This window comes from Setaria viridis, chromosome 1, assembly GCF_005286985.2.
Source record: "Setaria viridis chromosome 1, Setaria_viridis_v4.0, whole genome shotgun sequence".
NCBI classification, from domain to species: domain Eukaryota; kingdom Viridiplantae; phylum Streptophyta; class Magnoliopsida; order Poales; family Poaceae; genus Setaria; species Setaria viridis.
The window spans coordinates 32,475,641-32,497,245 of NC_048263.2; the positions used below are offsets into that span (position 1 = coordinate 32,475,641).

The following is a 21,605-nucleotide window of genomic DNA, read 5'->3' on the forward strand; positions in this document are numbered from 1 at the left end:
ACGTTAGCGTTCCTCCCCCAATCCCGATTCCCGCGCGGCCCTTCCCGCGTGCGCAGGTCGAGCGGCAAGGCGAGGGGCCACGTGCTTCGCGCAGTATGCCTATTGCGCCCTCTTTTGGAACTTCAGCAGCGAGACGCGCCCGGACTAAGCTGTGAACCTGTGTATGGCGCTCGGCCTCGGCTTCCCCATCGCCGCCACCCTGTACATGGTCTACAGCCCGCTCGGCAGAAAGGTCATGCTCCCGGCATCCACCGACGATGAGGATGCCGCGGCAGTGCTGGACGAGTCTAGGGTCGTGAACGTCTCCTCGCGGTACAACAATGGCAGAGCGGCGGTCGCCAAGTCGGAGTGGGCCGGTGGGCTGCTCGACCTCACCGACGACCCGACCCGACGGTGGTGGCGCTGTCCCTGACGTGCATGTTCTGCGTGTTCGGGTGCATGTTCTGCGTGTTCAGGTGGAACATGGAGCGCATGGGATTGGGGAACATGTACATGCACGTCTTCACGTTCGCGCTGCTCTGCGCCGCGCCGGTGCTTGTCTTCGCTGTCGCCGCACTCAACATCCACGACGCCGCGCTAGGGTCCGTCATCGGTGCCACGGTGGTGGGGAAAAAAGCAACGAATTCTAATATGCCCAATATGATGACATGGCCTGTTTTAAAATATTGGGAACTATTTATTTGCGATCTGCTGTGGATTGATATGTTTTTGGGGAAAAAAATTTGGAAGATCCCCCATAGTTTTGAGGAAGAATTGATATGTTTTTAGGGAAAAAAATTTGAAAGATCCTCCAATACATAGTTTTAGGAAGAATTTTTTGAAGTACTCTTGAAGTTCTCTTAGTGCGTCTGATAAGAACTGCATACTCATGAATATCTGCATTGGGGAATCGTAAAATCTCCACGCTCCATATTGGGGGATAAAACGTACCATGGGGAAAGTATAACTAACGAATAAAAGGATAGGAAAATGTACAGTATGCGAATATAAGGTAAAGTTCAGGTTTGCCGACGAAAATACTTCAATTGAATCGTCTTGAATCTATGTAACAGACTAACAGTAGCTTAATCCAGCAATAATGCAATATGTATGGCAAATGAGGCTCCCTTCGACCGGGGAAAAAAATTCTATGCTTTCCAATTGAGTCTCAACGTTGATTCTTTGAGCCAACAGTTGAGGAATAAATATTGTTTCCAGACCTCTGAACCACAGCCATCTTCCTTTTTTAAATACACAAATCTCGCAACACAATAGACGTGACCTGCACAAGCAGAGTAGGCAGAGCTAAGGCGTAAATTACTGATGGAAGAACACCAAAATACAAATTTCGATCAAAATTACGAGACGTACCTCTGTCATCGAAGAGACATATAGCAATCCCACCAGTAGAATAAACAAGCTAAATAACCTAACTATTTGCATAATATAAGATACATTGACAATGGGAGCATTCTGAGAAGGGAAATAGTACTATCTTTGCCTTTTCAAAAAAAAAAGGTACTATCTTTGTACATGCACGGTCAGATGGGGTGCTGATGCCTCTGAAACACCCTGCTGCTCAAAGGATATGTCATTTTTGGTACTGGAGTTCTTTTCGTTCTGAAGATATTCTAGATATTCCATAACAATTGGGTCAGTCCAAGGACACCCAAATGGAGCTTCATCACCCGCTACCCATCCAAGATGGCCACCCTTTGGTGTTACTATAAGTAGGCAGTTCGGATTTGCCTGAAATAATAGGGAACAAGACTCCTTTAGTCGATTTTTAGTTCTATAATGCAAAACCAAACAAGGAACCAATTGATAGAACAATTACAGCTACCAGCTTGAACTGTGACATGTAATTTCTCCAATTTTGGCACACACCTCTCAAGTCACAGGTCATTCTACTTCCACTAAAGCTCATTAGCCCCATGACAGTTGTTAAAAGACCAAGGATCTGGATTATTGAACTTACCGCAATCAACCTGATCTTATCCTAGGTCCAACATTGGTCATGTTATTTATAATGACTTTTCGAACCGACATTATTTTGTTATGGTTAATCTGTCATTATAACATGACACAAACTACCAAAGCCAATCACTAATCTTTTGTCAATGTATGTATGGTTAATGAACAGAAATTTCCACATCAGATCTCGTAGATCCCAGCTATAGTTCTCCCTTTAGCCACAAAATAAAGCATCGGAAATGTGCATTAAACAAAAGAAGAAGAAATATAAATACACGAGTGACAAAGTTGCACACGTACATATGCAGTATGCCTGCAATTTTTGATTTAAATGAACTCAAGGGGCCATATCTCATGGGTTAGAGTGATATATATGCAGGGCTTATTCAACATATCAACAACGAGTCATTGAAGAAAAAAAAAAGGTGTGAACAATAGTAAGTACCTTGATATCTTCTCTGGGAATTCCCCTAGATGGTGCAATTGGGTCATTATCCGCCTGCACATAATTAAATTATTATTGAAGTTTATAACATAAAAGACATAATTTTACTTTCACAATGCATCAAATAGACAAATTCACCATTGAAATGGTTAATTCTCCTCCTTGCTACAAAATATTATCATGCCCACTGCTTTGTAGAGTTATGAGGACAATTTTACCATAAAGTCAACGAACTTTATATCAATCAGGCTTCTAAATATGCAAGACAGGTTTCTCAAGGTTTTATTTCAATGGTAGAACCAAAAGGACATAAATTATTTCGTTCAAAAAAAGGACATAAATTAAACTGCACTGCAATATTCTTAATTCATATAGTTTAATAACTTTGAAAATTTAAGTTGTAGTACTAAGTTAATCACATGATCTTAAACTAAGCAATGAAGTAGCTCTGACACTTAATTCACTGTATCTGCTGCTCTTAATGTAATATTGCCTAGTGAGGCACACAAAATTGAAAGAGTGAACGTTTCACCTGTATGCATAATAAGGGTATGCAAACATTCTTGATGGAATCAGAGCTGCTTGAATTGGAGTAATAATCATCCACTGACTTGAAACCAAAAGAAACTGCAAAATGAAAATGATTAGAGTGTGCTTTGAGTGTGGGGCTGAGCATAGGGAAATTAAAGAAATTACAAATGCTAAAGTTCAGGTAGATGCTGCTGCAAACCTCGGGTTAGCCCCTCATCAAAATCTCTAACAGTCTTTGCATTAGCTGCTTTGGGTATATCATATTCACCCTCCATATCTTCGAAAAGGAGTGCATGCCTAAAATTTGATCAAGCCCCTAAAGATCAGCTGTTAGAATTCATAAAAGTAGTGCAAATGTCAAATGTCATCAAGATTTGAGGAGACGTGAACAAAATTTGTACTTCTTAAATATAGTTCTGAGAGCATTTGCCAATGCTCTATCATAGACGTTATTAAACCCTTTGTGGAAATCTTCATCGGCAATTACCAAGTTAAATGGATTGCACAAGGAGACTGCACCAGATAAAGGGCACTTATCAGTTTCCTGAAAAAATAAGCATAGAAAGGTAAGTTAGATGGTGGCAATAGATATTTGCGATCCAACCTACATAGTTCTATGCAGAATGAATAAGAGAAAACACAGAGAAGTATCAGGGGACAAAAAGGGGCTGATGCATATGAGAGAGAACTATCAATCTTTTTCCGTTATGCTCTAAGCAAATAAGTGCATATGTGAGTTAACTATTAATCATTTTTCAAGAAAGATGTGCATGATGCATAGAACTTCAAGTGGAACTGAAATCTTGTAAATATGACAATGCAAAGACTTGTTGTAGACTGCTTAACAGTGGGCGAAGAACTCACCTCGCCAAGGTAGCGCACAAGAATATTTGCTCCAAGAGACCAACCAACAGCATAGACATTAGATTGGGGATAGCGGCCCAAAACAAGATCAATTACTTGGCGGAGATCCCCAGTAAATGAAGCAGAATAGAACTGTGATAACAGAAGTGTCAGTCAATATATGTTGAAAAAACATAAAGTTATAATAGAGTTTCAGGCCTCCTTTGTTTGATTTGCTACTTTCCTCAAGAAAGTTTATCCATTGGAGTTTGAGCCAAGGCCCTATTGTAATAGATGCTGATTAACAATATGCATATTGCCGCTTTATTGTTATGCATCATGGTGGAGCTTAGAATGTTATGTCAGCCAAATAGGTTCAACAACATAAGGTGGCCTATTTTACTAGGGTAGTGAGTAGCCACAAAATGGAACATAACCCTTCAATATTGAGCTAGAAAGTAAGTTGCTGTTAATCATACAATTCAGTGTCATTTATCATTTTTCTACTTTTCAGTTTGAAACCCCCATTCTGCCAGGTTTTATGGTAAGTTAGTTCACTCCCCATGTAGTTTCTAGCTTCACCCCCAACCATCAGCAAAAGAGCACACAGAAGCAATGAAGTATAGACTACAATTATCACACCTGAACACCAGATGCAGGCCCAAAAAATATTTGGATAAGCTTGCATATATGAACTGGGGCAAACCTGCTTGCAGGTCACAAAGGACATGATCAAGTTAGGAAGATGGTGTCCACTTTCCATTTCTGTCTAGCCAGAATGAAATGAGTGTATTTACAAAGGTTCGATAATCAATTTATATTGGCTGATAGTTTTCGCCTCATTCAATCAAACCATGTAAATGAGATCTGAACACTTCTCCTACACTAGTACCGAAAGGAAAGACATGGTCCATGCATACCTTCCATTTGATGTATGGATTATGGGAGCTACATGTAAGCTTACCATACTAGTAAAAAAGGATAAATATTTGAAGTACCTGGGGTGTAGTCACAGGACTGTCTGCACATCCCCGGCTATTAAATACCACAACACGCCATCCCTTGCTTCTAGCTCTCATAAGCATATGCCTTACATACGTATCATCACTTCCTCCTGTTAGACCAGGCTGCAAAGGCATAGAACTTACATTAGGCTACAAGCTAAACGAAAATGACAAGAGAACTTTTCAGCCACATCCTTTTGCTTGCTTCAGGAGAAAGTTATCTTTGGATCATTTAATTTCATTTGTATCTTATAATGAAATATAATCATAACTCAGTTCCAAACAATTATGGCAAGTAGTATCCTCATGTCCTTAACAGGAAGAAACCTGCTGCTAATATGCTAAGACTCCACATTAGAAACAGACTATGCAATTGGAACCTAATGAACCTATTAGATCATTGCAGTACTACATTTTCAGATCCATATTTCCATGTACTACAGCAGTAGAGCATGTCAGCATCCTATTTCAGTGAATAACCTAAACATATACAAACTATGTCAAAATTACTCAAAATTAAACTGTTACTGATTTGCTTGATGATACTCAATACTATCATTGTACGGCAACAGCAACATCAGATGTCAACTAAGTCATCGCTAACATACTAGGCATGAGCTGTCTGATAGATAGATATAATCATAAACCCCGCAACCTCCTTTTACACCCCTCAAATGAAATGTGCAGTGGATCTTTTGCAGCCCCTTCCACAAAATATACCCTCACCACAGAGAAATATTGGCTTTAGCTACATTACGCGTTACTGTTGATTTAAAAGTATGTGCCCATTTGTAGCTCTTCAAAAGCTCGTTAGCTCAATTCCAAATGATCCTAGTCTAAATCACAGACGCCATTTGTTGGCGCATAGCAGAGTGTCCTGGGCTCCTGGCGCACTTCCAGTGTGTCCAGTGAGGCAATGCGCAACGACGCGAGCGGGTAAGGAGGACCGTACCAAGAGTATGAGCACCGGCGCATCCCTCGGGAGCGTGCGGTCGTCGCCGCAGACCCAGTCGAGCGCGACGGCGCCGTCGTCGGGGGCGCGGAGGCACTCACGCCGCAGCTTGACGGCGGGGAGCGACCGCGTGAACGCGGCGAAGATGGTCTCGACGTGCCGGTTCGACGCGAGCACGGGGAAGGCGCGGTACGGGGCGCGGAGGCTGGCGAAGCCGGAGAGGAGGCCCCGGCGCGCCCCCGCGATCTCGAGGGTCGAGTGCGGGAGCGGGGGCGCCTGGGCGTCCTCCCCGGCGCCGGAGCTCGGGTTCGGGGCGGAGGCGGCGGTGGAGGACATGGCGGCGGCGGGTAGGAGGGAGCGGAGGCGAGGGGCGAAGCGGCGGGTGGAGGCGACGAATGGGGATGGCGTGGGCGCGGCGGCGGCCATCGGGTTCGTTTCCTCTGTCCACTCGGACTCCTCTGCTTTTCGAGCTGTCTCGTGACTTCGTGAGTGTGTGGGACAGGTAGGAGCCATGAGGATTGGTGATTGGGTCATCGCCACGTGGCAGAAGATAGAGGTGCTGTGGGTTTGGCGACCTCCATATTCCATAAGTGAAACGAAGGAAAGGGATGGAGTCATATGTCTCGGAGCATGTCACGCATATGGAACATGTCACAGGGAACGTGTCACGAACATGAAATCTGACTCACGCTAGGGTGCACATTTTGTTCGTGACATGGAGTCAAGACTCACGCTAGGCTGCGCCTGCGCATTTATTTCGTGACATGCTGCTCGTGGGCTCGCCGAAGCCGAACCGGCGTTTTCATTTTTTTATCCATCATACCTTTTTTTGAGCTCGAGTGTAGCATTGCAAATTGGCCATTTAGATTCGAGCTTCTGTCGCGAAATGAACACTGCCTTCCAACCTAGTCTCACGGATGCGTTCACAGAAGTAAAAAAACTGAGTGTACGTTCATTTGTTTGAGCTTTTGAGTTTGTGTATTCTTTACAGCAAAATATAACTAGTTCTGCATATATTTCCACATGGCTCGCTATAGCTACAAACAGCTCAAATAAAATGTTGCATTTTCTTAAATACTCCTATGTTAATGCAAATAATTATGTACGCCTATCTCTTTTATTTCACACTAAAAGCAAGTTTATTTTCCTTGGGTGTTTGGTTCCACCTTGCCAAACTTTAGTTGCTAAAGTTTAGCAACTTTTAGCCGCTAAACTGCCAAACACCCTTGCTAAAACTTGCTAAAGTTGAGTTGCTAAAGTTTAGCACTTTAGCAAGTTTTTGGTTGCTAAAACTTGCTAAAAGGTGAGCTGGACAACATATACCCCTCATTTATTGCTTGTCTCCCCCCTCCTGCGCACCAATAGGTCTTTTTACAGCTCATTAAATACCTTTTAGCAAGAGTATTTAAACAGCTTTTGCTAAAGTTTAGCAACTAAAATTTAGCAAGAGGAACCAAATAGACCCTAAGATTTATCTCAGAAGGTTCTTAGTGTTTGACTTTATTCATTTCCATATTTGGCTAATGAACACAAATAGAAAAGGGATAGTTGGTAAAAGCTTACGAAGTTCACGCCTACGCTCAAACTATGGTCCTAGCCAAATAATAGACGAATCATCATGGGAACCGTCGAATAAGGGGGTGTTTGGGAGGAGGGGGCTAAACTTTAGCCCTATCACATCGGATGTTCGGATACTAATTAGGAGAACTAAACATAAGCTAATTACAAAACTAATTGCAGAACCCCTAGACTAAATCACGAGACGAATCTATTAAGCCTAATTAATCCATCATTAGTGAATGGTTACTGTAGCACCACATTGTCAAATCATGGACTAATCAGGCTTAATAGATTCGTCTCGCGATTTAGCCTAGGGATTGTGTAATTAGTTTTGTAATTAGTCTAGGTTTAATACTCCTAATTAGTGTGCAAACATTCGATGTGACGGGGGCTAAAATTTATCCCCCTCCTCCCAAACATCCCCTAAAGCAAACTTTTTTTTTAAACACAATATTAGACGCATACACTCATATACCCATTCCCTAGACACCTGAATGATACGGTGTAAAATATTTTGAGATTGACTTAGGGGGTGTTTGGCGACTAAAGTTTAGTCCCTGTCACATCGAATGTTTAGATACTAATTAGAACTATTAAATATAGGTTAATTACAAAACCAATTGCATAAATGAAGGCTAATTTGCGAGACGAATCTATTAAACCTAATTAGTCCATGATTTGATCATGTGATGCTACAGTAAATATATGCTAATCATGGATTAATTAGGCTTAATAGATTCGTCTCGCGAATTAGCCCTCATTTATGCAATTGGCTTTGTAATTAACTTACATTTAATACTCTTAATTACTATCTAAATATTCGATGTGACAGGGACTAAACTTTAGTCTCTGGAACCAAAACACCCTCTTAGTCATATCGTGTTGATAGGCATGTTGTCTATAGTTGAAAGAATAATTTGCTGAAATATAAGTAGCTATGCTAAATTGAAGATTCAAACCTAAATGAAAAAGGTTTCTAAAAAACAAACCAACTACTCGTATAGTAAGCATTTGATGCTTCAATAGAACAGTTGAGCAGTTGCAAACATCGAATAAAGTATCAATCTTCAATTGCAATAGGATAAGCGCTCTTATCTCGTCTCGATTATAGAAGTAAACAATATTCTTGTTTGACAGTTTGGCTGAAAGTTTCAACTGCGCCTTATAAAAGTGGCAAGAGCATGGTTTGATTTAGCTTTGAGTCAAAGTCAACAATAATTACCTTAGACTCAGTCCAATGCGCTTTGTACGACCTAATTCTTCACATTGTGTCTGTAGATTTTTATTAACCCATGCACCCATGATCTACAACTCTACTCCCTCCGTCAAAAGCTATGTGTCTACAAAGCCAAGATGAATAGTAATTTGGGATAGAGGGAGTAAATCTCTGTACCCTATTATAGCTAGATATACCATTCAAAATGTAAGACCAGCCTAGAAATGATACGAGCAATCATCCAACCATGCTTCGTGAGTGAAAACCAAGCTCGTTGAAAGTGTCTCCTTTTAGCACGGCTCCAGCTTATATTTGGAGTTTGTATGTTGAAATCAAAAGCCTTGAAACTGTTATCTCTAGTCTAGAATCGAAAGTAGCTCAACCAAACAACTTTGGTGTAATAATCCAGGTCCAACAAATATTGGAGCTGCAGACCCTACATCACGGCTGACTTTGTGTTATAAAATCTATGAAATCATATACGGATACTGAAACTTAAAATCAAATTGACTCTATATTTTTTCCCTTCTACAAGACTCTAGACTAGGTACGATGTACTTGAAGTAAGTATACGAACAAAGTGGGCCACGGTGACAAGAGAGGTGTACGCTAGGCCAACGGGCTCTAAACTCGTAAACAATCTACAGCCAATCTAAATTCACACGTTCCTTTCCAGATCGGAATTAAATTCAATAATTTTTGTTGGCTGCAGGAGATACGCCCAAATTCCGTAGCCGTCGTCCATTGTTTCTGTGGACACCATAAACTCGACGCGCTGCGCCATCCGACGCGCCAAATATCTCGAGTGGCCCACCTTCTGACAGGCACCCCCTACTCTCACTGACAACTCGGTGGGCCACAGCTCGTCCCCACCAATCCCGTTAGGCCGTTACCCCGGCGCCGCGGCTCCGTGCGATATCTCAAACCAAACGGATAAGCCCCGCCCGCCCACGGTGAAACCCGCAAGCAAGGAAAGGTTCCACCGACGGTGGGCCTGAGCCCAGCTTTACTCCTGTGGGACCCATATGTCAGCAACAGGCTAGAAATACTGGTAGGTGGGCGTAGGTTTCGCATATGGAGTTTCCTTAACAACCCGGCGTGACGGCGTGATATACGTGACTAACGGCCACACCCTTCCTTCCATCTCTCCCGTCTCGCCTCGTCTCGTCTCGGCCTCTTCCTTCCTCTGTTCCTCATCTGTCTCCCCCCCCTCGTCTCCTCACCCCGACCCCCGCCCACCGATTCCTCCACGCCACGCGCGCGACAGCGGTGGAGCTGGACGAGCTCCCTGGCGGTGCTTCTCGCTCAACACGCACGCTCCCAGGCCTAGGGTTAGGGACGGGGCTGCCTTCCTCCCCGCATGGCGCCCGCCGCCGCGGAAACCCTCGCCTCGTTCCCAATCGCATCCCCGTCCCGCTCGCTCCTCCGGCCCCTCCCCCGGCGACCCGCCGCCGCCGGGAGAGGCGCCCTATCGTTCCGGATATCCGCCGTGCCGCCGCGGGGCCTCGGGGTGGCGCTCGTGCACCGCCGCGGGCGGCGCTGCCCGCCGGCGGCGCGCGCGAACGTCGAGCGCGACGGCGACGGAGCCGCCGCCTCCGGGAATGGCGAGGCTTCCTCTGCCGGAGAGGGTGACCGGGACGCGTCTGCGGAGCCGGGGGGCGACAGCACCAGCACCAGCACCACGAGCGCGGCCGCGACGCCGCCGCCGCAGCCATCATCGAAGAGGGGGGAGAATAAGTGGCGGCGGAAGCTGCATAAGGGAGGCGGCGTCGGGCGGTGGCTGTGGGAGCCCATAGTGCAGGGGCGGGAGATGGGGTTCCTCCTGCTCCAGCTCGGCTTCGCCATATTCGCGCTCCGCATGCTGAGGCCGGAGATCGCCCTGCCTGGTTCGGAGCCCCGGCCGCAGACGACGTACCTCAGTGTACCGTACAGCGACTTCCTGGCGAGCATAGACAAGGACCAGGTGAAGAAGGTCGAGGTGGACGGTGTGCACATCATGTTCCGGCTCCGGCCAGAGGTTGAGGCCCGTGCGGTGAAGCAGATACCAGCGCAGCGTGGAACAGATGCTGTTGCTGATAATGCTGGAGTTTCCAGGAGAATTGTATTCACGACCACTCGACCAGTGGATATAAAGACACCATATGAGAAGATGGTGGAGAACATGGTTGAATTTGGGTCACCGGACAAGAGGTCCGGCGGCATGCTTAATTCTGCCCTGGTAAGGCACTTATGCTGAAAGATATTTCTGATACAATGCAAACTTTGTGCCTTGAAACCAATTTAGGAATAGTATTAGTCTCACCAGATTAGGAGTTTTGAAGTTTGTGTCTAAGCATGTAAAATAACAGAGATTAGAGGCACAGAGATGTTCTGAGCTTTGAAATTGATAGATGAATTCGATAATGATCTTTGAAGAGCAGACCATATGGTTATGTTTTGTCTGTTGAAATCACATGGATTCTAGTCAGTATAGATATAACCTTAAATATAGCGTGAGCATTTCAACAATTTTCTTATTAATTATTACAAGCCAGCATATCACATCCAATGTTCTGCCTCACATTGTACATAAAAATCCTCACACAACTGGGCCTACTGGATCAACTCTTCAAAGACCATTATCAAATTCATCTATCAATTTTGATGCTCAGAGCATCCCTGAGTCTATAATCTCTGTCATTCTACATGCTGTATTCTTCAGGTTTAGATGTGTAGCTCTCTCTTCAGTTGGTACCTTCGGCCTAACTACCTATATATTTTGCAGGTGGCTCTTATTTATGTTGTATTGATTGCAGTAGTTTTGCAGCGGTTGCCGATAAGCTTTTCTCAGGTACTGATGCACGACTTAAATCAATCAGCAAGGGCATTCATTTAGTTGCACTTATTTGTAAGTATCTAATTTCTTCAGTAAACTCAGCATTCAGCAGGTCAGCTGAGGAATAGGAAGAATTCAAATTCCAGCGGAGCAAAAGTTTCCGAAAGTACGGATATAGTTACGTTTGCTGATGTGGCTGGAGTAGATGAGGCAAAAGAAGAGTTGGAAGAAATTGTGGTATGGATCCTACAGTTTGTTGGTAGTACATGCAGCAATTATGTGATCTATCTATTCAATTAAAGAGAAATAAGCTGGTTCTATACTCACTTTTTGTTCAGGAATTTTTAAGGAACCCAGAAAGATATATTCGTCTTGGTGCTCGTCCTCCTCGTGGTGTCTTATTGGTTAGTTGTGCAATTGCTTTTGGCAACACGACTATTTCGCAATTGTGTTTGTTATCATGATGTAATTCTTTTTCTATAGGTGGGTCTTCCAGGGACTGGAAAGACACTCCTTGCAAAAGCCGTAGCAGGGGAAGCTGAAGTCCCATTCATAAGTTGTTCAGCTAGTGAATTTGTGGAGCTATATGTAGGCATGGGAGCAGCTCGAGTACGTGACCTATTTGCTAGGGCCAAAAAGGAATCACCGTCGATTATTTTTATTGATGAGGTAATCTACACATCCAAGATACGATCTAGCTTCATGTGTACTGAAATATATGCTAACCCCTTTCTGTTTGACTTGTCTTGGTAGATTGATGCCGTCGCAAAAAGCCGTGATGGTCGATATCGCATTGTCAGTAATGATGAACGCGAGCAGACACTAAACCAATTGCTCACGGTAGGACATTGCTCTTTCTTATTTCTTGAGTGTTCACTAAATTAGCTGCATCACAAGTTGGGACCTGATCAAAGCTTCTTCTCGTACCTTTATTGACTGATAAACGATTCTATGCTCTCAGAAAAACTGAAAAGCAGAACCTAAGCATATTAATGGATTTTGAGCCACACACTACCTCGCTACTTAGAATACTGCTTTATCGTGCAATATAGATTTGTAGAAACTAGAAAGACTAGGAACACTATTATTATTGGTTTAGCTACTCTTAATTTCGGGGTTTCCCCAGGAAATGGATGGATTTGACACCAACTCAGCTGTCATTGTACTGGGGGCAACAAACCGGGCTGATGTATTGGATCCTGCCCTTCGGCGCCCTGGGAGATTTGACCGTGTAGTTATGGTTAGTTTCCCTTCTCAACAACCTATAGTGCTATTATATTCATATCTTTGTCTGATGTCATTAATGTCTACATGACAGGTTGAAGCTCCTGATAGGTTTGGAAGAGAATCAATTCTTAAAGTTCATGTGAACAGAAGAGAGCTTCCTCTTAGTAAAGATGTAGATCTAGCCGATATTGCTGCAATGACAACTGGTTTTACTGGGTAAAACATATTCTACCGATTTCTGCATCTTAACCTTGTAGAACTTTCAAATTGACATGTTATATATTTTTTATCCTATGCAGAGCAGACCTTGCAAACTTAGTAAATGAAGCTGCTTTGTTGGCTGGGAGATTAAATAAAGAAATAGTAGAAAAGGTCGACTTCATCCGTGCGGTTGAGCGCTCTATAGCTGTATGTTGTTTTTCCATCTCATCTTTTTGTCAATTGTTTTGTTCTACATAAAGCACTTGAATACTATGGAATTGAAATTTCCTGTCCGGACTGTATCATGCTTAAGATACAGTATTCTTGTTTCCCCTGTCTTTATTAAATCATGCAATGTGCAGAGTTCTGCAATATGTTCACTATCTGGAAAGAAACATGAATTTGTTTACTTCTCTGCCTATTGCATTTGATATGTCAACATGTATCTATCTATTCATGTTCAGATTTTTTGAAGGAATTATCTTCTGTTGATGTCCTCTCTTTTTCGATATTCTAGATGCCAGTCATGATAATTCCTCATGATGTTGTGCTAGAAGCTAATTTTGAAGCTTATGTTATCAGGGAATAGAGAAAAAACATGCAAAATTGAAGGGTAATGAAAAAGCTGTTGTTGCGCGGCATGAAGTTGGCCATGCACTCGTTGGAACTGCTGTAGCAAATCTTCTGCCTGGGCAGCCACGTGTGGAGGTTTGAACTTAAGCAACTACCGCCTCAGAACAGTCTGAGAAAAAGATTAAATTTGACTAACTTTTTAATGCTAACTCCTTTTACAGAAATTGAGTATATTGCCGAGATCAGGAGGTGCATTAGGCTTCACGTACACCCCTCCCACCACAGAGGATAGATATTTGCTATTTGTTGATGAACTACGTGGCCGTCTGGTAACACTTCTGGGCGGGAGGGCAGCAGAGGAAATTGTTTTAGCAGGACGAGTTTCTACTGGTGCGCTTGATGACATAAGGCGTGCTACTGACATGGCCTACAAAGCTGTAGCAGAATACGGTCTTAATCAGCGTATTGGCCCAATATCAGTTGCTACACTGTCAAATGGTGGGCTAGATGACTCGGGCGGTTCTCCATGGGGAAGGGATCAGGTTTGCCTCAACTTTTCCTGCATCTGCAAGTCAAACTAGTAAGCTACCATTTTCAAGTACCGAGCTCAAACTTGAAAACTAATGGCAGGGCCATCTAGTTGACCTCGTCCAGCGGGAAGTAAAATCGCTTTTACAATCGGCACTTGAAGTAGCTCTTTCAGTTATTCGTGCTAATCCTGCAGTTTTGGAAGGACTTGGAGCATATTTAGAAGGTAAGTCACCCAATTATCTGGATGCCTCTACATTACGGCTCTGCCTTGTGCCATTTGAGTTGCCTCATCAGATAAAAATTAAAACTAGTTAGCACCTCATGTAACTGCTGGTTATCATACCTCTTTCAGAGAATGAGAAGGTTGAAGGCGAGGAGCTTCAAGAGTGGCTAAAGTCGGTCGTTGCACCAAAAGAGTTGACCTCTTTTATCAGAGGACAGCAAGAGCAAGTTCTTCAGCTGGAATTGGAAGCAGGCTCCTAGCATCAGGAGTATACGTTGGACTCCTAAAATTAATTACGTAACCAAACTAGCTCTCTAGCTCAGCAATCAAAACATACTCGCCGAGTTCCAAGGTATACAATGAAAAGCCTACATGCTGGGAACAGACCTGTGGCCTCGTGGTAGGCTGTTTAACCTCCCACCCACCCGGGCTAAGTCCTACAACTGGCTCGGATGCCCTCCTACTCAACCAATCCAGAGCTTCAAGACAATTTTCAGAAAAGGAAATCTAGAGGCCGAAGTGGTGATGTATATATCTATGGTTGCGGTTCCTGGACCCTTGACTACAAAAGATTCAAGAAATTATTCATATTGAGTTGTAACGCTGTAACATCAACCTTTCGAATATTGTAAGTGATTCAGTTTCACATGTTGTTCATAGATTAGGTGGGTGTTACACATGTAAAAGATTTTTTCCTCTAGGTCCGTACTGAAAGATTTTTTTCCTCCTTTACATACCATGTTAGAAAACATCAATAGGTCATTACATATATGGACTATGGTTCCTGTATTGATATACTTTTTTCAATATATGCTGCGGGGCTTCAATTCCATTATTTTTGGACTTTTCAGCCAGACATGTTTTCCACATTTGCATAATAGATGGTAGACACCATTGAAAAAAAAATATCTTTACAAGTGATTTCATTTTGAAAAAATAGAAATGCGATTCCTGAAGTCCTCTCTTTCTGAAGCAAGAGGGCGCATAGTAAGCTTCTTGCGGAAAATCTATTTCTTGAAGCTCCATGTTTTGAAGGGATGAACGACCAACCTAGCACTTGTTTCTGAAATCGCTAAGAACAGCGAAAACTTAACCGGGAAGGAAATTATAATTATTTTTACGAAACCACGAACACGTAATTATCAGTGCACATCCTGTTCGATATACTTCCTCACAATACGCAGGAATTTAAATTGACAAAACGCACGCAGCGGTTGTGGTGAACACATCGTCCCGTTCGCACCAACCACTCGAACTTCCGTATGCTTCCAAGAGGCGGCTCGGCGGAACCAACGACGGCATCTTGCGCTTCCCATCTACTCTGCCTTGGCCTTGCCGTAGCTCTGCATCGCCAAGGCCAGCGTCAGCAGCAGGACGGGCACGGCGAGCCGCAGGAGCGTCGCCCAGGCGCCGGCCGCGCTCGTCGCGGCCTTGTCGGGGCTCGCGTCGCTGGCGTAGGCGTAGGTGAGCTTTGCCGGGACGGTGGCGGCGTCGACCTCGCCGATGCAGTACTGCGGCATCATCTCCTTGGCGGAGTCGCTGTGGCCGATGTCCACGAAGTCGGCCGTCGCGTCCTTGCCTGCGCGAAACGAGGACCGCGGCGGCGACCGGCGGGTGACTGAGTTTTCCTGGGCGAACACATCAGCTATCCACCCGTGCTGGAAAGTGAAGAGGGTTATTACCGGTGCACGCGAGCAGGACCTCGTCGCCGCCGGGGTGCTCCTCCATGAACGCCGTGACGTCGTACACCTGGCGAGAACATGGCCGGTCAAACCAGGAGTCACGCTTCGCTCCTTTGCTCGGGGTCAAGCTTCAGGTATGGCATCGGGACGATTTGGTAACTCGGAAGGAGGAAGATCGATCGATTACGTACCTTGCCGGCGATGATGAGCCAGCAATCCTTCCGGACGTTGTGCTTCCTCACCTCCTCGAACGAGTACATCTTCCCTCCCGCCATCGCGACGTTCCGGGATCACTCGATCGAGGACCTGATCGAGAAAGTTTTCGTTCTTGAGGATTGAACGGAACCAGTTCAGGAAACTGGAGTGATATATGCTGCTCCGTTCCGGCGCGAGGGATGTCTGCTCGAGCTATCCCATCGGCTGCAGCGCGGCGCCGGTGCTGACTAGATATAGCCGTCGCGGCGCCAGTCATCTCACGTGTTGGCGCGGTGCGGTTCGGTGTTGACCTGGGGCTGCGGCAGGTCGCATGTTCCGCTGCGAGGCTCACACGTGTCAGGACCTTTGGGGCCGGGCACGCGAGATCGTCAGATCGGCGGAAGGCCATTCGAACGAACTGGGACGGCAAGTTCCCGGCTCGTCGCCATTTACTCCACCGCATAGTCAATTGAGCAACTCAGCATCACACCCACCACCACATTGTGGTCTGACCTATCATCGCGTGAAAATGGCAATAAAGGTGACCCGATCCCGGCTTTGAGAGGGAAAAGGAAGAGGGAGAGAGAGAGGACGACCGGGCCCGGTCGCACGGTCTTCGTCCGGCACGAGGTGTTTCCACGGGCGAGCGCGGCGCGGACGGCGACGGCCGGCAAAGTGGCAAAACGGCGGCGAGGAGGACGGCACCCTCCGTCGGTCAGTCTTCTAAGTTGCGAGTCGCGTCATGCGATGGGAGCGAAGCCAACGGTGCACACCATGAATGGCAACGAGACCTCCGTCCGATCGGCCGCCGTAACTCACGATCTCGCCTTTACGAATTGAATAAAGCGGAGTCCGGTAGCAGTGTCCCGGCAGGGGAAATGCCCGGGCAATGCAAGGGCCGGCCGGAAAAAAGCGGCCAGGAAATGCACGGGGAAATCTCGCCCGCCTTGTGTAGCACGGCGGCGCGAAAACCAGGGGCGAGGAGCGCAGTTTGCAGTTATTCTCTGGTGTTTTGCACATACGTCCACACGCCATCTGCTCGTGCAGTTATTCTCTGGTGAAGCGAGGTCGGAATTACGTCCGGGTCTCTCCGGCCGTTTCTGGACGGAGTAGGTGGAAAAGAGAACTGAACGTTACCAAATTAACACAGCGCCGCCGGCACGAAATCTTCAGATGAACGGCCGATAGTGGAGGAGGTCAGTCAGGAGGACGAGTGGACGGCAGACTGAAGGGTATCGATAGGGATGGTCGGATGGATGGGCTTTCATGAACAGTTCAGTAGTGGCGATGTGTTCACACTTATTAGGCGGAGGAGAGAAACACGTGTGAGCTCTAAGAATTCTGATTCAAAATCTGTGAATGAACTGCAAGGTTGTGCTACTCTGTAAATGCTGCACAGGTTACCAACAGAAATCTGATTGAACACAGCATATGTACTGACTTGCGGACAGTGCCTGCCATCTGTTTAAGGTCTGTCTCCGCTGAAAACACAAACATGAGTTCAGCTTCATGCGACAACAGGATGTGGAGGCACACGCATGCGACAAGGCCATCCTATTCACTCATCGACCAACGCAACGATCCTCACCGCCGCGCCGATGCATCGCTCCAGCCATTCTCGATCGCCCTAGCTTCCGGGCGCGAACTTCATGCAGATCGGCGGCTTCACCTTGGCGAGGGAGAGCAGGGACGACGGGAACGTCCATATCCCGTCCCCGCAGATGAAGCCCGACGCGATCGCCGGCACCAGCAGCGCCGCCTCCTCGCCGTTGCCGACCTTGCGCAAGGCGAACACTACCAGGCTCCCCACGCACATGTCGACGGCGAAGTTGGCGCCGACGAGGAACGGCACGGCCATCGCCGTCGGCAGGGGCACGCACTCCCCGAACCTCCGCGGCAGCAGGTCCCTCGCGACATTGGCGAGCACCGCGAGCGCGAAGAAGCCGACCGACAGCTCGAGGCAGTGCGCCGGCAGCGCCGAGATGCCCTCGACGCCGAGGACGGCCATGTTCCGGAAGATCAGTGCGTAGGGGGCCTTCCAGTACCCGTCCGGGTTCCCGACGTCGAAGGCTCTGAAGAAGAGCATGAAGGTGAGCGGCGAGATGACGCAGCCCATGGCGGTGCCGATCACCTGCCCCACGAGCATGGATCGCGGTGACGTCAGCGTCAGGTGGCCCGTCTTGAAGTCGTGCATCAGCTCAGCGGAGACCTGCACGAGCTGCTTCACTATCCCGCAGCCAACGAGGCCGGCGATGACGCCGTTGTCCTTCCCTCCCCAGGCTGCAAAGATGAAGAGAGCGATCTTGCCGTAGTTGTAGCTCATGTTCATGTCAGTGAGCCCGGTTCCGTAGGCGTTGGAGAACCCCAGCACGGGAGCAAGAACATAGGCTACGATCACATAGTACCACTTCACCTGTCGGAACATTATTGGTATGGCAATTATTGCAATGATGCTTAGCAAGGCATATCCAGTGTATGCCAGCCAGTTTGGGATGGAATCCATATTGAACACTTCGTCGTGCTTCGACATGTCATCTACTGCAACAGTATCCTCATTTTTCACTGCAATTCACTCGCTTAGCCTCAGATGAGTGTTTGGAATAAAAGCGAGAGGTCAGTGACGAATAGTGGCTTTCTCAATGCACATTTACCTTTCTTAATATGTTTGTTGTTGGACCGTTCATGTAAACTATTAACAGTGATAACCATGACTTTGGTGAAGTGGTAGAGACCATCTCCCATGATCAGAGCTACACACAGGAAGGACTGCACCAGGAAAACATGAAAGTATTCTGTAAATACTTAGGACATGTCTGATTTGAATGAGCAGTAAAAATTATCAAGCAGACCTTGTAACCAAACAAGCTTGTCATGCTGCTCTCTGGTACATTTGCTGGGTACCAGTTTCCCTTTTGTTTGCTGATGAGTGGCCACAGTATCCCCCAAGAAAGTATAGCACCAAAGAGGGCTGAAAGGTTCACAAGGTGTGAGCAGATCATCCCCGCACCAACGTATGTGAGGCTGAAATCGAAGAAAAACCTGACAGCCAAAGAATTCAAAATTTAAGAGATTCCAACACGGATGGTGAATCAGTATGAAGCGGTACTACAATCAATAGAGTAACAATTGGGTATACGTTTGTTTCCAAGCCTTTAGACCAAAAGTTGGGAATTGAAGAAATCCACAACCCTCGCCACCTGTGTAAAACCATTGAAAGAAGCTCCATAGGAGGCTGACCGTGAAGCACCTCAGGAATCCATTGACTTGCTTCCTAACATGGAAGTTAAAAGAATAATACCGCTTCTGAATTCATTAATTTTGTTTTCCTAAAATATTGGCTGGAGCTCAGCCTATTCACTTAGGGAGTGAATCAACTGGTAATTAGCACAAAGTGAATTCAGTTCCATACTTTGCATTCTCTTCTCCTTTGGGTGTGTGGAATCCGTTTATAAGAACAGCAGTTGCAGTCCCACTTGGATAAGTCAATTTGTAGTCTATGATCAGAGCCTGAAATGTTATGCAAATCATGAGATGCAACATACAAATGAAAGAAAACAGAGGTTTGTGATCGTTTTGCTGGGTGAACCCAGCCTAAAAGATGAGTAGGGGCATTGCTTAGTGACTGGGCCTCCACATCTTTCCGAAAAAGAGCCCAAGTCGTTTGAAAACAAGAATTTAGGTGGGGCATGTGCCGCCACTGGACCGTTACTCGCCCACAAATGCAGGCAATGAAGTTGTATTGTAGGGCACCATTTTTTAAAAAAGAAGGAAAACAGTAAGGGAGACCAAAAGTTGCAAATTATGAAATGATGCTAAGGAATGGAACAAGGAAGTGGTCCTCTTATTTGCAAAATTGCAAGGTACTATGTCTGGTCTATCATTCCAAAAATGACACTTAGGCTTATTCATGTCCTGATATCCAATAAATTGACATTCCTAGTATGAACAGAGACACTATCCACAAACTAAGTATCAATACCACAACATGTGCAGCTATTCTAATATTAGAAGCTGCAGATCTGGTTAAGCCATGCTCTTTGCAAACTATGAACAATCTTTGTTGCCTTTCACTATCATTTTAACTCTATGAAATCTAAGTTCTCCCTATTGCTGGCTCCTTGTGTTCTTTTTTTTTATGGATAACTGGCCCCTTGTTGCGTCTCAAACAAGAGGGTAGTTTCTCCTGTTGTTTTGTTCCCTTTTTTTAACCTGTTTTCTTACCTATTAAAATAATGTACTACCACCTCTTCTGCTATCAGAAAGCTAATCTGGACAGAAAAGATTGGCAATGTACTTACTGTCCTAATGATCCATTTAGATTTGGGCAAAATTTGTGGTGAAGAAGAAGAACAAAGGAGGCACCTTTCTGAGCGGGAGCAAGTTGAGGAGCCCAACGAAGCTAATCGCGAAGAGGAATCCTGTCATCCACCCGACGCCGGGCTCCTTGTAGCTCCCCGGCGCGTTGCCCGGCGTGTTCACCCCGGCCAGCTCGTACGTCTTCTTGTCCAGAGCCAGCAGCGACGATCCAAACCCACCTGCACAGCACCAACCCCGATTTTTATATGTGCATCAACAAGGGACACGTGAATTTATTAATAAAGGACTCGGCGTGGATAACGAAAGAAGAAGATAGGAGAGGCAATTGGGATGGGAGCGCACCGCCGAAGGCCATGGTGTAGCACGCGACGGCGCAGGTCTGGACGACGGTGTTCTCCTGGCGGGTGAAGGGGCGCGGCGCGCCGCTGATGCCGAGCCGGGGGCGGAGGCGGAGGCGGCCGAGCGCGCGCGTCCAGCCGCGGAGCGCGAGGAAGGCGAGCAGCGCGGCGGAGACGTTGAGCGTGGGGATGATGCCCGTGGTGAGCGCCAGCTTGAGGACGATCACGGTGTAGACGAACCCAATCAGGAGCGCCGCCACCAGGCCGCGCACCGTCACCTGCTCCCGCCACGGCGGCACGCGCTCCTCCCCACGTCGATCCGCCGTGGCTACGGGCTCCGACTCCAAGTCCTCGGTATCGGCGACGCACTTCTCGATCTCTGGTGGCGACGGCGCCCCGCCCCGCGCGGGAGCGGCTTCCATGGCTGCCGGTGGCGGGGAAGAAGCGGAACTAGCGAAGCAGTAGCCTGAAGTTTCGCCCCTTTCTATACAACGAGTAACGAGGAAGCCAGGAAGGCTTTGCCTGGCCGAAGTTAGCTGAGTCAGGCAGTGAGCTACTGGTCAGGAAGCAGCCAACCCAGCTAGGCGGCTCCCAGCAGAGGCTAGACCTGAGCCAACCTGCTGCAGAGCTATACAAGGTACGTGCCGTGCGCCCGTGCCACCTCAATGCGACTTGCTTTCGATTTCAGCAAAACAATGACACTGCATCAAGTCCTTGGAAGATTTGCCAGTGGATTACTCTTTTTTTTCGGGCACGAACATTGCTTGTGTGCCATTACACTTCTGAGACCAGGCACCACTCTCTAATGCAATAGAACAAGTCGCCCAAATCTGATGTTACTCGGTGAAAGCCTTAAAATTTTCGAATGAACTTAGTTTTGAGGTTAACCTAACTATATACGGACTATGGTGGGAGCAGAGAGTACCAGTTTAGCGCTACACCCTCGTAGGCTCTAATCAGAGACTTAGCCAAAATCACAGCATCTACTTCTACTGAGGC

General features: G+C 46.4%; 4 protein-coding genes across 4 annotated transcripts; 1 reads left to right on the forward strand and 3 right to left on the reverse strand.

Annotated features, from left to right (window-relative positions):
- Window positions 1–987: 987 nt before the first annotated feature.
- LOC117839217 (embryogenesis-associated protein EMB8) lies at window positions 988–6,277 on the reverse strand. Its single transcript, XM_034719496.2, has 9 exons — window positions 5,729–6,277; window positions 4,771–4,899; window positions 3,794–3,925; window positions 3,331–3,473; window positions 3,129–3,226; window positions 2,931–3,025; window positions 2,399–2,452; window positions 1,351–1,728; window positions 988–1,261 (listed from the first exon to the last, which is right to left on the reverse strand). The coding sequence occupies exons 1-8, from the start codon at window positions 6,260–6,262 to the stop codon at window positions 1,501–1,503; spliced, it is 1,413 nt and encodes a 470-aa protein (XP_034575387.1). The 5' UTR covers window positions 6,263–6,277; the 3' UTR covers window positions 988–1,261; window positions 1,351–1,500.
- Window positions 6,278–9,694: 3,417 nt separating this feature from the next.
- LOC117864570 (ATP-dependent zinc metalloprotease FTSH 7, chloroplastic) lies at window positions 9,695–14,909 on the forward strand. The gene is made up of 13 exons (XM_034748704.2): window positions 9,695–10,722; window positions 11,269–11,334; window positions 11,422–11,556; window positions 11,658–11,723; window positions 11,803–11,988; window positions 12,073–12,159; window positions 12,446–12,559; window positions 12,638–12,762; window positions 12,846–12,954; window positions 13,330–13,455; window positions 13,542–13,862; window positions 13,951–14,074; window positions 14,204–14,909. The coding sequence occupies exons 1-13, from the start codon at window positions 9,865–9,867 to the stop codon at window positions 14,332–14,334; spliced, it is 2,448 nt and encodes an 815-aa protein (XP_034604595.1). The 5' UTR covers window positions 9,695–9,864; the 3' UTR covers window positions 14,335–14,909.
- A 254-nt stretch (window positions 14,910–15,163) lies between these two features.
- On the reverse strand, window positions 15,164–16,403 carry LOC117864592 (cytochrome b5). Its single transcript, XM_034748723.2, has 3 exons — window positions 15,948–16,403; window positions 15,757–15,823; window positions 15,164–15,653 (listed from the first exon to the last, which is right to left on the reverse strand). Exons 1-3 carry the CDS (start codon window positions 16,029–16,031, stop codon window positions 15,391–15,393), a joined length of 414 nt encoding a protein of 137 aa, XP_034604614.1. The 5' UTR covers window positions 16,032–16,403; the 3' UTR covers window positions 15,164–15,390.
- Window positions 16,404–17,329: 926 nt separating this feature from the next.
- LOC117864581 (metal-nicotianamine transporter YSL2) lies at window positions 17,330–21,164 on the reverse strand. The gene is made up of 7 exons (XM_034748713.2): window positions 20,611–21,164; window positions 20,314–20,486; window positions 19,361–19,458; window positions 19,088–19,222; window positions 18,801–18,990; window positions 18,603–18,717; window positions 17,330–18,513 (listed from the first exon to the last, which is right to left on the reverse strand). Exons 1-7 carry the CDS (start codon window positions 21,026–21,028, stop codon window positions 17,579–17,581), a joined length of 2,064 nt encoding a protein of 687 aa, XP_034604604.1. The 5' UTR covers window positions 21,029–21,164; the 3' UTR covers window positions 17,330–17,578.
- Window positions 21,165–21,605: the final 441 nt, after the last annotated feature.

Excerpts from the sequence above, each read along its gene's own strand:
- LOC117839217 (XM_034719496.2), bottom strand. The coding sequence starts at position 6,262 with ATGACCCAATCACCAATCCTCATGGCTCCTACCTGTCCCACACACTCA. Across the intron at positions 3,926-4,770 it reads GTCCTGTGACTACACCCCAG|TTCTATTCTGCTTCATTTAC; the intron begins GTACTTCAAATA and ends CTGTTATCACAG. Across the intron at positions 3,026-3,128 it reads TGATGAGGGGCTAACCCGAG|TTTCTTTTGGTTTCAAGTCA; the intron begins GTTTGCAGCAGC and ends TTCATTTTGCAG.
- LOC117864570 (XM_034748704.2), top strand. The coding sequence starts at position 9,865 with ATGGCGCCCGCCGCCGCGGAAACCCTCGCCTCGTTCCCAATCGCATCC. Across the intron at positions 11,557-11,657 it reads AAGAGTTGGAAGAAATTGTG|GAATTTTTAAGGAACCCAGA; the intron begins GTATGGATCCTA and ends CTTTTTGTTCAG. Across the intron at positions 12,160-12,445 it reads CACTAAACCAATTGCTCACG|GAAATGGATGGATTTGACAC; the intron begins GTAGGACATTGC and ends GGGTTTCCCCAG.
- LOC117864592 (XM_034748723.2), bottom strand. The coding sequence starts at position 16,031 with ATGGCGGGAGGGAAGATGTACTCGTTCGAGGAGGTGAGGAAGCACAAC. Across the intron at positions 15,824-15,947 it reads GGCTCATCATCGCCGGCAAG|GTGTACGACGTCACGGCGTT; the intron begins GTACGTAATCGA and ends TGTTCTCGCCAG. Across the intron at positions 15,654-15,756 it reads GGTCCTGCTCGCGTGCACCG|GCAAGGACGCGACGGCCGAC; the intron begins GTAATAACCCTC and ends CGTTTCGCGCAG.
- LOC117864581 (XM_034748713.2), bottom strand. The coding sequence starts at position 21,028 with ATGGAAGCCGCTCCCGCGCGGGGCGGGGCGCCGTCGCCACCAGAGATC. Across the intron at positions 19,459-20,313 it reads ACTTGCTCCCGCTCAGAAAG|GCTCTGATCATAGACTACAA; the intron begins GTGCCTCCTTTG and ends ATAACATTTCAG. Across the intron at positions 18,991-19,087 it reads CTAAAGGCTTGGAAACAAAC|GTTTTTCTTCGATTTCAGCC; the intron begins GTATACCCAATT and ends TTTGGCTGTCAG.